At 41.5% G+C, this 16,504-nt stretch overlaps 1 protein-coding gene across 1 annotated transcript; it reads left to right on the top strand.

Moving 5' to 3' along the window:
- The first annotated feature begins 4,567 nt into the window (after nucleotides 1–4,567).
- Ier3ip1 (immediate early response 3 interacting protein 1) lies at nucleotides 4,568–15,515 on the top strand. Its single transcript, XM_027397931.2, has 3 exons — nucleotides 4,568–4,744; nucleotides 13,510–13,611; nucleotides 14,379–15,515. Exons 1-3 carry the CDS (start codon nucleotides 4,654–4,656, stop codon nucleotides 14,432–14,434), a joined length of 249 nt encoding a protein of 82 aa, XP_027253732.1. The 5' UTR covers nucleotides 4,568–4,653; the 3' UTR covers nucleotides 14,435–15,515.
- The last annotated feature ends 989 nt before the right edge of the window (nucleotides 15,516–16,504 follow it).

Genomic DNA, 16,504 nt, shown 5'->3' with positions numbered 1-16,504 from the left:
CTGACAAAAAGCAGCAGAGAAGCCAGGCATGGTGGTGCACCTTTAATCCCAGCACTTGGGTGGCAGAAGCAGGTAGATCTCTCTGAGTTCCAGGTCAGCAAGAAATAGTGTGTATATGGGAGTAGGAGAGGCACTGTAGGAGAGGAAAGTTTTTTATTTATCTTACATTTCAAGTTAAAACCCATCACTGAGAAGAAGTCAAGGCAGGAAATCAAGCAGCAACTCCATTCCATACACAGTCAAGAACGGGGAAAATGAATATACCATGCTGCCTGCCTGCTTGCTAGTTTTGCTCAGCTGCCTTCTTCATCTTTATACAGTTCAGGAGCTAGTCTATGAAAACAGTGTGGCCCATGGCAGCCTCGGTCCTCCTCCACCAACTAACAACCAAGACAATTCTCTAAAGACAGGCCCACAGACCAATCTGAACTAAGTAATTTGTCATCTGAAAACTCTTTCCAGGTGTGTCCAGGTACAGTTAAAGCCAACCAGGCCACTGTGTATTGAAGGCCATCCTGGGCTACATAGTGAGTTCTATGCTAGCTTGGGCTACAGAGTAACATTCTGTCTCAACAAACAAACAAACAAATAAAACAGGGGTGACTGGGAAGATGGCTCAGCAGGTAAAGCGCTTACTCCACAAGCATGCAGGCCTGGGTTCAGATCTCCAGCACCCACATAAAAAGCCATATGTGTCTGTGCATACATCTGTAACCCCAGCACTGAGAGACAAGAGAATCACCAGAACTCACTGGATGACTGAAATGGAGAATTCCAGATTCAGTAAAAAGACCCTGTCTCAAAAAAGAAGATGGAGAACAACTGAGGAAACAGTTGACATTGACATCTGGTCTACACACACACACACACACACACACACACGCACGCACGCACGCACGCACACAGCTCAGGGATCATTGCAGAAGACGATGAAGAAAGACTAAGAGCCAGCATCTGCTGCGAAACAGTATTTGCAGGGAATGATAGCCTTTACATGCATGAACTCACAACAGCTGGGCCTGCATGCACAAGAGCAAGCCATCCAAACATGGATCAGGAAGGGCCCATGAAGTCCCACCCCTATGTGTTTCATGTACCACCTTGAACTGGAAGACAGTTACATGTATTTTAAAGCCTCAGAGGAGCCTGATGCACAGTCCAATCCTAACCCGCCCTTTTGTTCCATGTCCCACTCATCTTAGCACTGAATGTCTGTAGCTATATACCTGCTTGCAGTCTGTAACTCATTTTTCTTAGTAGGCAGCTTTTCCTACCCCAGGAAAGAAACACACCTGATTATTTTGCTCACCCTACTGCACCTCCCCAGCATGATGTAAGGTGCTTCTTCAAAGTTCAATAAATTCCTTTAAATTATTTTAGATTCATTTATTTTATACGTGTGAGTATTTTGTCTGGGCACATGTGTGCCTGGTACCCTCATGAGTCAGAAGAGGGCCCTGGCCCTGGAACTGGAGTTACAGATAGTTTCAAGCCACAACATGGGTGCTGGGAACCAAACCAGTATCTTCTGTAAGAATAACAAGTGCTGTTAGCCTCTTAACCACATGTCCACCCCCCTAAGAGTCAATAAATTCTTGAATGAAAAAGATGAACAAATGAATGAGTGGGTGAATAAATGATACACATTTAAGTAGTTTCCATAATTTTTTCAATTTTGATTTAATTTACTCTTCTGATATAAAATTAGTCAGTTCAATGTAGCTTCTTAGGATTAGTATTATTTTAAAATGGGTACAGTGACTCATTTTTATTTTTTAAAGAAACTTTCCATTTTAAGGCCCTATTTTCAGAAACACTTTATAATGCACAAGTTTTCAGCTTGCAAGTGGCTTCATTCGAGTCTTGTAGCAGAAAATAGCTTGTGCATGTCCACAAACATGAATGGAGCTCACTTGTGGCATTTTTCTATTTTGGTCCAATGCTGACACAAATAGAAGCCATTTGGGTGATTTCTGCTGCCGTAAGCCCGTTTAAACTCAGGGTTGCTATTGTAAATAACAGGATTAAAAGCAAAGATACTTCAGTCATCATTGATTCCCATCTCAGACAAAGAGGAGAAAATAAATATATCTACTAAATATATTAACAGGACAAAAATGGCTTTTAAAAAAAATTCATTTTTTCAGATTTCAAACTGAGTATAAATTTTTAATAAATAACACATAATATGTCTCTCCATGGGTTATTTTTTAATGACTTCAGGAATAGAGATGCTGAGATATAAAACCAGGAAGAGAAAGGCCAAGTCAAACAGTTCATGGAAAAATTCTTTTAAGATCTAACTTAGGAGAAAAAAAAACCCTACTACCTCATTGTTTTCATCAGTGAAAGGTTTTGTAAATAGAGTGTAAATATGGTGACTGTTTTCTTCAATCAGTCAGTGTTTTCCTTTTTCTCCTATGACAGGATTATGAGGATATAAAAATGTAGGAAGTTCTATGGGACAGATGAGCCACACTCACCCAGCAAAGAATTTGTTTTCATTATTCGTTTTCATAAGAAGAACTTTGGATGCTCTAGGAAGAATGAACTGAGAGAAGGGAAGACCTTCCCAGGACACGCAAGTTTGTTTGGAGGGCCACCTCACAGAGACACACAAGAGGCAATAGGAGCTGAGACCAGGATTTCAATTGATGAGAAGGTGGGAATCAGTTAGAATACCCTAGACCCTGCCCTTTTATGAGCAGAAATATGTTGGCTCACAGTTCTGGGGACCAGAGAGCCCGAGATTAAAGAGCTAACAACTGGTGAGGGAATTTTTTCTGTGTCATCCCATTGTAGAAGGGCAAAGAGACACGAATCCACCCTTTTATGATGAACTAGCTTTTGAAATTCACAGTATTAACCTACACACAAGAAGAGTTAATAGATGCTAGTGGTCTTAGGTGTGACCCGAACCAAAACTCATCCTTTGCAATAGTTAAATGTTCTTAACGACTGAGCCATCTCTCCAGTCCTATCCCATACACACTCTTATTGTTTTCTTTTGCAGGAAGGAACCAACTGATTATTGAAGACCCTAGTTCCTTGATTCTTGTTGAGCAAATAAAAACAGTCTCCAAATTTGCAGTTATCAAGACAGTGTATAGTAAAATGTTGTACAATAACTGACTGTGTTTGTGTTGTCTCTTAGCTCAGAGAGAAAACTCCAAACAGACAAAACACCCAGAAGGAAATGATGAAAAGTCATCCCTGTCTGACCTTAGAAAACAGTTTCACCTCCAGCAGAAACGTCTGATAGGGTGATTGACATGAGTACATAAAACCTTCTCAAACGTCCATTAGGAGCTAGGGCTAGACAGCAAATAAACTGTAACATCTAATATATATATATATATATATATATATATATATATATATATATAACATCTAATATAACATCTAATATATATGTATTACAATTTCTACGCTTTTGAATTTCTTTGAAAATAAAGTAACAATTGTCTTTTTTGTTGTTGTTTGTTTCTCAAGATAGGGTTTCTCTGTGTCGCTCTGACTGCCGTGAATGCTCTGTAGACCAGGGTGGCCTCGAACTTACACAGATCTACCTGTCTCTATCTCCTGAGTTCTGGGATTCAAGGTGTGTGCCACCACCACCCAGTGTAGCTGTTGTCTTAAAGGATATAGTTTTGAGAGAAGAATGAATCAAATAATACAGCAGCAGAACATGTATACTCATATTTTAAGCTGTTTTTGCTACATTTGTATAGAAGAAAGGGCTTCAGAGATGATTATCACCTAATTTTATAAATGAAAGTAGCAGAAGCCAGGAAGCTGGTTTTTATGGCGGTCAGAGAATCAGTTCATGTGGCAGTTGTAAGGCACTGCTCTGGGCAGCTCTGTTCCAGCTTCCATTCCATCCACTTATATAGTCCATCACTTCCCGTTTCAGTTCATTTCTGTTCCTCCAACAAAGCCCTGGACACAGGTATCAAGGAGGGCTGGGCCATCCTAAGGCTGCAGCCACGAACTGCTAGAAATGTTACTATATTCAAGTATTTCCATGTGGTCGCGGGTGAAAGAGCTTGCTTTCCCATTCTGTAGTATTTACATCCTGGCTAGAGTTTGATCAAGTTCCATCAAGTTTGAATGCTTCTCTATGGATAATGTTAATAATTTTAAACATTTTCACAGTCTCCATTTCTTCGGGGGTAAAACCTGAACACAAACTCTTCACACGGTTCTAGGGAACATGTAGGGGGCAGACAGGTTCAACCGAAACACAATACAAGCCTCACTTGTGATTCAGTTCTCACAGCCACAGTAAACAAAAAAGCAAAAGTGGGCAGAAAACTGTTAGAAAAATACTTACTTCAAATATGTTCCTATCACTTCAATATATAAAGAACACTTTTAAATTATGCGATACTCTACATCTGTTTTTGTCAGCCCCTGTTTGTGAAGAATGACTGCTGTACCAAGTGTTTAAGACTCCCTGTGGCTCGCGCCCAGGTGATGGTACTTTGCACTGGGCGGGGCTCGGTCAGAGGAGGCGGGGCTCAGCCAGAGCGGGCGGGGCTCCTCGGTGAGCGCGGTTTGGGCCGCGCGGGCTCCCGTAGCAGGGCGCGGTGGTGGCGCCACGTCCCGGGCAGCGTCCGGGAAGGAGTCAGTCCGGCACTGCTTGGGGTGACAATGGCCTTCACGCTGTATTCCCTGCTGCAGGCGGCCCTGCTGTGCGTGAACGCCATCGCCGTGCTGCACGAGGAGCGCTTCCTCAAGAACAGTGAGTGCCGGGGCGGGGGAGGGGGCTGGGAACTGCCGGGAGGCCGGGAGAGGGGCGTCCCCGTGTAGCGAGCCGCGTGGGTGTGTGGGGCCTGGGATCCGACTCGATCCTGCCCGCCTTGTGTTTCCGTCGTTATATCTTTGCATTTTTGGTGGTGGTGGTGGTACCGATTTTACCGATGGGAAAGCTGACATGTGAGTTTTGACTTAAGAGCTGGGAGTGGAGATGCTTGCGGAGTGCTAGTAGTTAGAATGACAGAGAGCAGGAGAGGTTGGTGGGAGTTGGGGGTATTGGGGAAAGGAGTTAGCGGGGACTCCAGCCACCCTTGTTCCAGGAGCACGGCATTCAATTAGTACGACCGATTTGGGTGTCTACCGTGTACCAAGGACCGTGCTGGAATCGAGGAATACGAAAATGAAGACACGTAATGGTTACGGTTTCTTCGACCTCACAATCAGATCTTCATGCCAGCCTGCTTCTTGCTGAATAGGGCATAACAGACAGGACTACATTTGTTTTCAGTATGCCAGCTGTGGCCTTGGAATCATTGAAACTCAAACCCACAGGCAAGAATGATGCATTTCATTTATTACTCCGGAAGAGATGAACACGAATGTTTGTCAGGCCTATGTAACAGAAGCAGGTTGCACCAATCACCTGCCCTTAAAAGGGAGTTTAATCTACTTTAAAATGATTAACAGATGTGCCATATATTAGGAAGATGCAGGGTGATATTAACGGAGGAATCCGAAAGACCTGCAGGAAGTGTGTCTGACATGAAGCCTAATGAATGAGTTAATTAGTTGAAAGCAAAAGACTGAGGAAAATTTGGAGGCTGAAGCCTTGAGTAGTGTCACTCTGGTATGAAAACCGAGGTAGGTGAAAATAGTTGTAACCAAGGATGTGACATGGCCCGAGTTATGTTACTGAGTTCTGTTAGGTGCAGTATGGAGAAGTGATGGGGAGGGAGTGGGCAGGTAGATGAGTACAACCTTAATATTGATAATAACCAGTAAGTATGTGGTTGTGTGCAGGATTTGTGTTAAGTGTTTACATACATGTGTTTGCGCGTGTAAGAGAGGACATGTGCAAGCAGTTTACTGCAGCTCTATGATATAGTTGGTGTTTTCATTCCAGCTTCCTGGTAAGGCATCTGAAGCAGGAAGTGAATTGGTAACTTCTAGGATCACATGGGTAAAAGGTGGCACAGTTAAGCAGACTGACTCCAGAGTCCATTTCTTTACCTCTGGACTATACAGAAAACTCTGCGTGATCGTGTGATCGGTTCAATTGTGTCCTGACTCTGTGGTACCATCTTTGAAAATTTGTAATCAAATTAGCTCTTCATAACTGGATGAGGTGTTGGGCCTTAGATCTAATCATGGATATCCTTTTAAGGAGAGCAAGATACAGAAGCACACAGACACACTTGAGGAAGAAGAGAGTGGCCACAGAGGCAGAGATTGGAGTGGCTTGGTTTCAAGCCAAGGACCCAGGAATTCCAGCAACTACCAGATAGATGTTACTGGAGGCATAGATGAGATTGTCCCTCATAGTTCCCAGAAGAAACCACTTCTGCTGGATTTGGGTCTTGGCCTCAAACTGTGAGAAAGTGATTTCTCTTGTTTGTGTTAAGCATTAGTTCATGGTACTTTTTAAAGACAGCCTTAGGAGACTAATACAGACCAGAAAACAAGGCAGGATGTATTGTTGGAGAAGCTTGAAATTGTAAGGCCAAACTGAGCTACAAAGTGGGTTTAGGGCCAGTGGGCAGCTTTGTGAGACCCTTCTCAGAAAGTAAAAAGAGGGCAGGACATACAGCTCACTGGTAGAGTGTTTGCCTCCCGTGCATAAGCCCTAGGTTCAGTCACTGCTGCTCCCAGCCACACACACGAAAAAACACGTTGCACTAGTAGTGAGGGAGAAAAGATAAAGCCAAAAATTCGCCTGGTTTTCTGGCTTAAGCCACTGAGTGAAATACCTTTATGGTATTAGAGGGAAATTGGCAGATGGTGGTAGGTCAGGGGGGTAAAACAACAATGAAGTAAGTCTGGACCTGCTCACTATGAAATTTCTTTTTTTTTTCGAGACAGGGTTTCTCTGTATTGTTTTGGAGCCTGTCCTGCCCTGGAACTGACTCTGTAGACCAGCCTGGTCTCGAACTCACAGAGATCTGCCTGCCTCTGCCTCTGCATCCTTTGCTGGGATTAAAGGCATGCACTACCACCGCCCGGCTCTCTTTGAGATTTCTGTGTGGTGTGCAATGTAGAATAGTTGATGGGTTGAAGATAGTAGAAATGGTGGAGAAGGGAATTTGAATGTGTTAAGTACAGATGATAAATGAAGCTGTGTGAGAAGATAGAATTACTAAAAAAAAAAGGGGGGGGGGGTAGAGACATGACTAAGTGGTTAAGAATATTTGTTGCTTTTGCTGGACCCAGATTCTGTTCCCAGCACCCACATGATGGCTCACAACTCTCTAACTCCAGTTCCAGGGGAGCCAACGTCCTCTTCTGACATCTACAGGCATTACACACACTACATGAGGGCACATAAAAATAAATCTAAAAATAAAGTACTAGAAAGAGAACACACAGAATTGATACCCAGGAGTGCAAATCTCCTGTAGTATGCAGTGTTTAATGGCTCACAGGAAAGTGTAATGGATCAAAACAGAAAACCTAGACAAGTGGGGTTCCATTAAAATGACAGCTGTTGAGCCAGGAGGTGGTCCCCACTCCCCTTCTCTCTCTCTCTCTCTCTCTCTCTCTCTCTCTCTCTCTCTCTCTCTCTCTCTCACACACACACACACACACACACACACACACACACACACACACATGCATCAAATGTTCATTAGACGCTTGTGGTGGCTGTTCTTGGTTGTCAGCTTGACCACATCTGGAATTAACTAAAATCCAAGTGGCTGGGTACACCTGTGGGGGTGTTTCTTAAATCATTTGAAGTTAGAAGCTCCGCCTTTCATTCAGATCTTCAGAGGAGGGAAGACCCACCTTTAATTTGGGCCACACCTGCCGGAAGCCTAACTAAAAGACACAGAAGGAGGAAGCTTACTCTTTTCATTTGCTTGCTCTCCCTCTCCCTGGGAAGTTCATTCCTTCACTGGCATTAGAGTCTGCTTCTTTGGTATTCTGAAGACTAAATAACATGTCAGCCTTGTAGATTGAACAGCTACTAGATTCTTGGACCTTTCGTTGGTAGACAGCCAATGTTAGGCTAGCTGCACCACAGTCTGTAAGCCATTCTAATAAATCCCAAATGTATATGAGATACACACACACACACACATCCATCGCATATTCATTCTCTGAGTTCTGCCAAAGGAATTAATCCAAAACTCTTAACTTTAGCCTCAGGCAGATTTTTCAGACAAGGGCAAAAGGCAGCCACATTCTTCAGCAAAATATCACAGGAATGATCTCTAGGCAACATAACTAAAATTCACTGAAACCTTCTGATCCAGCCCCACACAGTTCAAATAATTCTAAGCACCATTGTCTTCCATGTTCCTACTAGTATGGCCCATTAAGCAGCTGTCTTCAAACACTTCAGAGATCTACATAATATGGCATTAATGAAGTTTTAATAACATAAAGGTTTTCATGGCAGAGATATGTCCACTCCTGGCAGCACTAATCTACCTTAAAAAAAGGGGGGAGATGGGCATTAGAAAAACCTCCATATGGGATTTGCTTCCAATGTGGCAAATCGAATAGATTTGAATAAATGGGCAAGAAACTGCCCTTGCCTCGACTGTTGTGGTATACTGTCCAAATTGGACAGGCAGGACACAAAAGGAGGCAACTGCCAAACTTGCCAAACTTTGGCAAGACATGGAAGGGCAGGCAGTCCTTCAAAATTCTGACTTCACAGAAAAGTCTGTCAGATATTCTAGGCCTGTAGGCAGAAAATGGATGCCCCAACATTGCAGAGGAACCTTGGGTGACTGTGCAAATGGTCATACATTTTTGGAAGTTGTTTGCTCTGTACTTTCTGTTTGCTCAAGTAATAATTGTATCTTTCTCAGTCCTCTGATGGGGTTGACAACTAGATAGTTATAGTTACAGTTTTCCTTGTTACCAGGTTCAATAAAACAAAAAACAAACTCAAAAAAGAGATGTAAAATATGTAAGATTGAGAGACATAAAAGCTTAAGTTGTTTATAAAGATGTTTTAAGGACTAAAACGAAATTTCTAGGTTGGTAATACAAATTATAATAGCAAGTGAATTAGGTAAAAAAACTTTGGACTCACCAAGATAATATAGATAATAGAGTATTTTCTTCAAAATTGCCAAATACAAATGGACTGGACATCGTGAACTTAATTCTTAATGATAATTGTTTTTATTATATATAATTTTACTGTGTAACAGTTAAATACTTTCCTTTTGCCAGGGTTGTTTTTTGAAACAGAGTTTCTCTGTGGCTTTGGAGGCTGTCCTGGAACTAGCTCTTGTAGACCAGGCTGGTCTCGAACTCACAGAGATCCGCCTGCCTTTGCCTCCCAAGTGCTGGGATTAAAGGTGTGCTCCACCACCACCTGGCAACACTTTCCTTTTTATTTAGACAAAAGGGGGAGATGTTGAATAATAGTTGTTTACACTGTGTGAAGATGTGTCACGGTGATTGGTTTAATAAAGAGCTCAATGGCTAATAGGTAGGCAGGAGAGAATAGGCAGGACTTCCTGGCAGGGAGAGGAATTTGGGATAAATCTAGGCATTCGAGAGATACCAGTGAAACACTGAATAAGTTGGACTTATGGTACAAAGGAGAAATAGCCAAGCGAAGTGGCAGAATGTAGATTGATAGAAACAGGTTAATTTAAGTTAAAAGAGCTAGTTGGGGAAAAGCCAAAGCTAAGGCCAAGCTTTCATAATTAATAGTAAGTCTCTGTGTTGTTATTTGTGAGCTGGTGGCCTAAAGAGCACTTAAAGCATTCCACTGCTTTTCTAATCCACTGTTCCAAAGTCCATATTCATTCAAACAAAAGTGTGGTCTAGCCTATCACAGCAATACCCCACTCCTGGTACAAACTTCTGTCTTAGTTAGGGTTTCCAATGCTGTGAAGCGACACCATGACCATTGTAACTCTTATAAAGAAAAACATTTCATTGAAGTGGAGGCTTATAGACATTTAGTCAATTATCAATGCTGGAGCTGGAGCTGAGAGTTTAACATCTTGATATGCAGGCAGCAGAAAGTAAACTGTCTCACTAGGTATGGCTTGAGCATATATGAGACCTCAAAACCTGTCTCCAACATGATATACTTCCTCCAACAAGGCCACAGCGCCTAATAGTGCCACTCCATTGGGGGCCATTTTCTTTCAAACCACGACATCCACCAGTGTATAAAAAACATTATTTAACATGACCAAGTGGGATTTGCCCAGAATTGCAGGATCAGTTCAGCATTTCGCTGTATTAATAACAGAAAACACATGACCAACACAGGCACAGGAAAAGCATTCAGAAAGTCCAGAACTTACTCGTCAAGAGGGCTAGGAATGACTCAGGTGGTGGTGTTTGCTGCAAAAGCAAGCTAAGGATTTGGTCATTGAGGCCAAATGTGGCTTGTGCTCATAATCAAATTCTGGGGAGACAGAGACAGGATGGTCCTTGGCACTTGCTGGCTAGCTAGTCTAGTGGAAAATGCAAGGTACAGGTTCAGTGAGAGAATCTGTCTCTAATAATAATAATGTGGAAAGTGATTTAGGAAGACACAAGATTTGAACCTCTAGCCTGGGCATGTATATGTATATGTATATACACACAAAAAAAATATTTAACAAAATAGAAATAGGAGGAAAGTCTTCAAACAGCTGTACATCTTCTATAAAAATGTCCCAGTTGATATCATGCTTACTGGTGGAAGTCTGAATGCTTTCCCTAAGAGAGGTCCTCTCTTGCTATTTCTGTTTAACCCTGTGCTGTCGATTCTGGCCAGGATAATTTGACAAGAAGCAAGAAATAAAAGATCTACATTGTGAGGTTTAAAAAGCAAAACTATCTGTTTGCAGATAATATAATCTTGTGTGTATAGAAAATCCTGAACAGTTCATTCAAAAGCTGTGAGGCTAATAATACACAGGCTTAATAAGGTTGTGGAACACAAGAAAACACATAAAGACATGTTGTTTGGGGCTGGAGTGATGGCTTAGTTGGTTAAGTGCCTCCCATAAAAGCCTGAGGACGCCGGGCGTTGGTGGCACACGCCTTTAATCCCAGCACTCGGGAGGCAGAGGCAGGAGGATCTCTGTGAGTTCGAGGCCAGCCTGGTCTCCAGAGTGAGTGCCAGGATAGGCTCCAAAGCTACACAGAGAAACCCTGTCTCAAAAAACAAAACAAAACAAAACAAGCCTGAGGACTTGATTTGAGTTCCTGCCATCCACATGAATGCCTGCGTACAATCCCGGCACTCCTAGGATGGAGACAAGGGATGCCTGGAGCAAGCTTGCTAACTAGACTAATCAAATCTGGGAGATCTAGGTGCAGTTAGAGACTACCTCAAGATACAAGGTGGAGAGCAGTCAGGGAAACTCCTGACATCAACCTCTGAGCTCTCTGTACACATAGGTGCATGTATGTCCAACACCAACACATATCAAATTCCTGAAGGAAAAAAAAAAAAAAAACAGTTGAGAGGCCCTATGTAGCATTTAGAGGGAAACTGTCTTTGTTAAGCATCTCTTCCCCCTGGTCCTTCACATGCCATGTTTGTCATGTTTATGTTTGTCTGTGGACACATCCATATAGAAATTGTCCCTACTTTCCAAATGTTCATTGTCTAGAGATGAAGCTCAGTCATATTTCTTTCTCTGGTAGATAGCCATCTTTACAAGCTTTTATTTCTTTTTCTTTTTGGTTTATTTTTAAAGGTTTTCTTTATTTTTTTATGCATATGTGAGGGCAAGCATGCTTGTAGGTCTGGGGACAAACTCAGGTATAGGTCCTTGTGTTCCACCTTGCTTGATACAGGATCTCTGTTGCTGCACAGACCAGCGATGCTGGCACTCAAGCTTCCAGAGGTTCTCCTGTTTCCACCTCCCATCTCTCCACAGGAACACTGGCCTTACAGATGTGCAACTGGCTTTATGTGGGTGCTGGGGATTTGAACTCAGGTCTTTGTGCTTGCACAGCAAGTGTTCTACTCACTGAACCATCTGCATAGTCTTCCCTTTTCTCACTTTTAACTCAGTCTGCTATAGTTCAGTTCAAATCCCCTGCCAAGAATTCATCTTACTTTCCATTAACCAGATTAACTCAATCCAATGTAATTCAGTTCAGTTGCACACCATTTGCTGAGTACTTGCTTTGGTATAGGGAAGGTGGAAACATGAAGACTGATGATTGAATGACAGCCCCCTGCTCTCCAGGAATTTGTAATCTAATGGGGAATTCTTGAAAGCACCTAACTGAGAGGAAGAAAATCCCTACAATATGTGGGATTTGAGGAACAAAGAGAAAGAGGGTTTGCTGTAGACTGGGCCAGTGCCTGGAAATGACAGACCAGGTCAGAAGCTGGCTTTAACAGTCGATGGGTAATTGGCTGGACCATTGTCCCTTAGTATCTGTGAGGGCTTGGTTCCAGTTCACCTTAACACACTCCACAATGCCAATTTAAGGGGTTTGCAGTCCAGTGACCATTGTCACTGAATTCTTAGTTTAAAGAAAATCTAAAGGGATTGAAACTGTGAGATTTTAGAGACATCTGACTTGAAAGTCTGGTGTTAACAACTGTGATGGAGTGCACTGTGGAAGCAAAAAGCCACTGACACCCTTGAGAGCTGAAGGTCTGGAAGCAGACCCTCAGCCCAGCTTTGGGGTGGAGGTGGGGGGTTGGAACTGAAGTCCGCTCTTAAGTTGAATTTGAAGTTGGTTTCATGCCAGGAGAGGACAGAAATGCAGACAGCCATTATTTAACTGTTATCTCAGCCCAATAAAAGCTGATTAAGTGAGAGTTTCCTGACGCTCGGTTCTCTTGTGTATAAAATAGACTTGTTCTCCATCTTTAGGTTTAGAGGTTAGCATGCCAGGAATTAATTAACTTTGTAGTCATGTGAGAGAAAAAGTGGACCTGAAATGAGGACAAGAGGAGGATGAACTGCTGAAATGAGGACATGTCTTTGGAAGAAAGTAACAAAAAAAGCACGAGTAGATAAAGGATAAGAGAGGCTTGTAATGGGGAAATGACAGGAGGTGAAAGACTCATTTACAGAGACTGGCTCCAAATGCAAAAACGAGGAATGATGGAGGGAATGGAAAACTGCTGGCGCTGAAGCCCTGTCCAAACTGCATGTTAAAACTGCCCACATAATTCCCAGCTGCTGCATTTTCATATGCATTTCATACATTATTAGATGATACAACTTTTTGATTGAGTTAGTAATTATTCACCCTAGCATATTTTCAGTTCTTCGATGAGAAAGGGTTCCTTTAATAATTTTAAAGAAAGAAAAAAAAAACAGGTTGTGACAGTAACCATCTTTGGTGGGTTGAACACTATGAAAAAAACATTTGAACTGCAGATTATAAACTCAAAGTGGAATGAAGAGAATATATTCGTTGCCACTATCAAAAGAGAAAGAAAACCTATTGAACTTATATCTTAACTTTAAGATGTATGACTTTATACTTTATGTCTTTACAGGGCTCAGACTAATCTTTTAAAAGATGACTAATGAGGGAACAAGACAAGCGCATAATACATTTAACTCAGCTCATCATCTTTATCTTGCACAGTTGGCTGGGGAACAGACCAGGGAATTGGCGGATTCGGAGAGGAGCCAGGAATTAAATCTCAACTAATGAACCTTATTCGATCTGTAAGAACTGTGATGAGAGGTAAGAAGAAAACCTGTCAGGGCACTTTAAGTTACTATTTTGTGGCAGATTTAAGTACCAAAGCTTTTGAGAGTGAGAACCACTGGGTTCTCATTTGTGGTGGGAACTCTTCTTTAACCTAGATTTACTGCTTGAAGCTTGCTGGTCTCTTTTTACATTGCATCTGATTTCTAGAAGATGGAATGTTACTAGTGACTTCCACGTTGTAGAAATAAAGGTTCCGTATCTGCCATTGTATTGAAAAATACTTTGGAGCAATACTTCAATCAAGAAAGAGTGCAGATACCTTGTATTTAAACATTGAGATTAGAGACTTTTCATGTCGTAATCCTAACTTTGGATTCATTGTTAAAAAGTTTATTCTCCTTGATGGTACTGCAGAACCTTCTTTGCACTGTATTTCTGCTCAAATGTGCAGCCATGTAGTTCTGCCTGGTCCTCCTTGTTCCCATGTCTGCTCCAGCACCATCCAAAGATACCTTCATGCATGTAGACATGAAGTGTGGTAGTCCACATGTGTAATCCCAACCCTTGGGAGGCAGGGAAAGATTACTGCAAGCTCCAGGTCAGCCTGAGGTATAGAGGAAAATGTCTTAGGTTTTATAATAGTGTATTTTCCTATTGTTATTATTACTATTACAGTATGATTATGATGGCATATTTAGATACTTCCATCCTCCCTGGAAGCTACCTACTACTGTTTTTTTTTTTTTTTTTTCCTCTTTTTTTAGTAACAAACTTTTTCTTTTCTTTTTTTTTTTTTTCAGTGCCGTTGATAATAGTAAACTCAGTTACTATTGTATTGCTTTTGTTATTTGGCTGAACATCATTGGGAAATCAGAGACTCAGAAGAAAGGCCCCAGAACTTACTATTGCCATCGTGACTGGAATATTCATGTTTTAGCAGGCTCATCTTGCAGTTGACAAAAAATGTAAAGTTGACAATAAAACCAGTTTTTATTTATCTGATTTTTTTTCAGTGTTGCACTTACAGTTTCAGTACAAAAAGATCAGATTGTCAGAGGCAGGAGTGCTCCAGGATTGCACATACGTGTGTGTGGTTAAACTAGGTTGTTAATGGACTGCTGCCTCTGCCTTCTTACATGTTGTTCTGTCTCACAACTCAGGGATGGACTTCTCTCCAAAGTTTTGGAATCCCCTGTTATTTAGGTCTGACCTAACGGTAATTAACTTCCTGTGTAAACTTAAAGAGTTTTTTAAAGGAACAATTACATATGATTGACAAATTGGTAATTTGGGTAACTTATTCTGAGCTCTTTGCTTAACTAGTCTACATCATCTCTGCTATAAAGAAATTTATAGAGAAATACATGGAGCAATACCATTTCAGGGAGAATTCCAATTCTGTAAATCAGTTGTTTGGTAACTGTGGTTTTAAGTTCTTTTTATGCTGTTATTGGCCTGAATAAGGAGACCAGAGTATTTACATATTCTCATTGTTAGAAAGTCTTCCCTTTTTACAATGATGATTTGTTTGATAAAATCAGTATAACTGTTAGTTGGCAAATTTGGCTCATGTAATCACTAAGTAAGCTGTTGGAGCAGGCTGTTTATCATGAAATGTTCCCCTTCTCCCAGGTCATATTTCTTGGTGGAGTAGCATAGTAAAGGTACGATTCTTAATTGCTCATTCTGTCAGTAGACCACTTATTCTAGGTAACTTTTATTTTTTGTTTGTTTTGACGTCTTTTTTTTTTTAATGTCTTAGGCAACCTTGTGAAGTACTTTGCCCATCCCATAATACTATAGTACAGTTTTATATAGGAAGATTTAAACTGTGCAAATATTATGTGAAATGTTTCAGTTACAATGTTTTAAAGGGGTGGGGTGGCATCTTTCTGTACAGGAAAATTTTTATAAATAAAGTTGACTTTCCAACTCAAGCATTTGGTTTATGCCTTAGTATAAACCTAGCATTAATTTGTTGACCTCTGTTTTGTTCTTCACTGTAAAATTGCTGAATAGAGATATAATAAAATTTATTCTTATAATTCATTTATTTCTTAAGTGAATTAATTGAATTGCTGACATAAATCAAGAGGACCCTCAAATAGTTTTTTTATGGCTTAAGTTACTTCTAAAACTGGAGCAGGTGATGAAGACCTTCTGGTCATGTCTCAGTTGGAGAGGGTTGACCTTTTATTTGGATGCAAGGGCTGGCAGCTGGACAAGGAAAATGTGTTTAAATGCATGGCTACTAAGAGGAGCCAGCATACTTGGTACTAGGATGTTCCTCTGGCCTAAGAGTTATTTTCAAACATTGAAGAAATTGAGTCCAAGTTTGAGCCTCTTAATGAGACCTTTAAAAAGTGATCAATTCAGGGCATTCCTATTTCTACGTACTGAGTCATAATAAAATTTTCAGAAAAAGACTTTGGTCCTACCCATACTGTTCATATAAGACATATCAACACAACTTCCTATTAATTTAGACATTCACTCTACTGGCAGCCTGGCAGGCCCAGGGTACTCTGTAGTGAAGCAATTCTGAAAGCATGAAGCCCTGGCTCTGAAGGGATCAGCTCCTCATTTTGGCAGCCATAACAGTCGAACACGTGCTTGCCTGACCTTGTCTTAGTCACTAGGAAGTCAGATGCCTCATGGCAAGGAACCAATCATAAGTTAACTGGTGGTGCTACGCTTTACGGCTCTGGGTGTGCTTTACGGACAAGCGCACAGCAATGACGCGCAGAGCATGGCAACCACCCTGGGAGGGCCTGTGGGCCATAACAACCAGTTGACCAATCAACACAGGGCAAACCCTCCAAGCCTGGAGGCACACCAATCCTGAGCCTGTGCATACCCCTAGACACTCCCCTTATGCTGCCCTATAAGATCTCTATGCAGCTTGAGTTTTAGTTAATTCCAGATG

Source organism: Cricetulus griseus, chromosome 2 (assembly GCF_003668045.3).
Source record: "Cricetulus griseus strain 17A/GY chromosome 2, alternate assembly CriGri-PICRH-1.0, whole genome shotgun sequence".
NCBI classification, from domain to species: Eukaryota; Metazoa; Chordata; class Mammalia; order Rodentia; family Cricetidae; genus Cricetulus; species Cricetulus griseus.
This window is presented reverse-complemented; position numbering and strand designations above follow the sequence as displayed.

Coding starts and splice junctions, on each gene's coding strand:
- Ier3ip1 (XM_027397931.2), top strand. CDS start 4,654: ATGGCCTTCACGCTGTATTCCCTGCTGCAGGCGGCCCTGCTGTGCGTG. Junction 4,745..13,509: donor GGAGCGCTTCCTCAAGAACA/GTGAGTGCCGGG, acceptor TATCTTGCACAG/TTGGCTGGGGAACAGACCAG. Junction 13,612..14,378: donor TGTAAGAACTGTGATGAGAG/GTAAGAAGAAAA, acceptor TTTTTTTTTCAG/TGCCGTTGATAATAGTAAAC.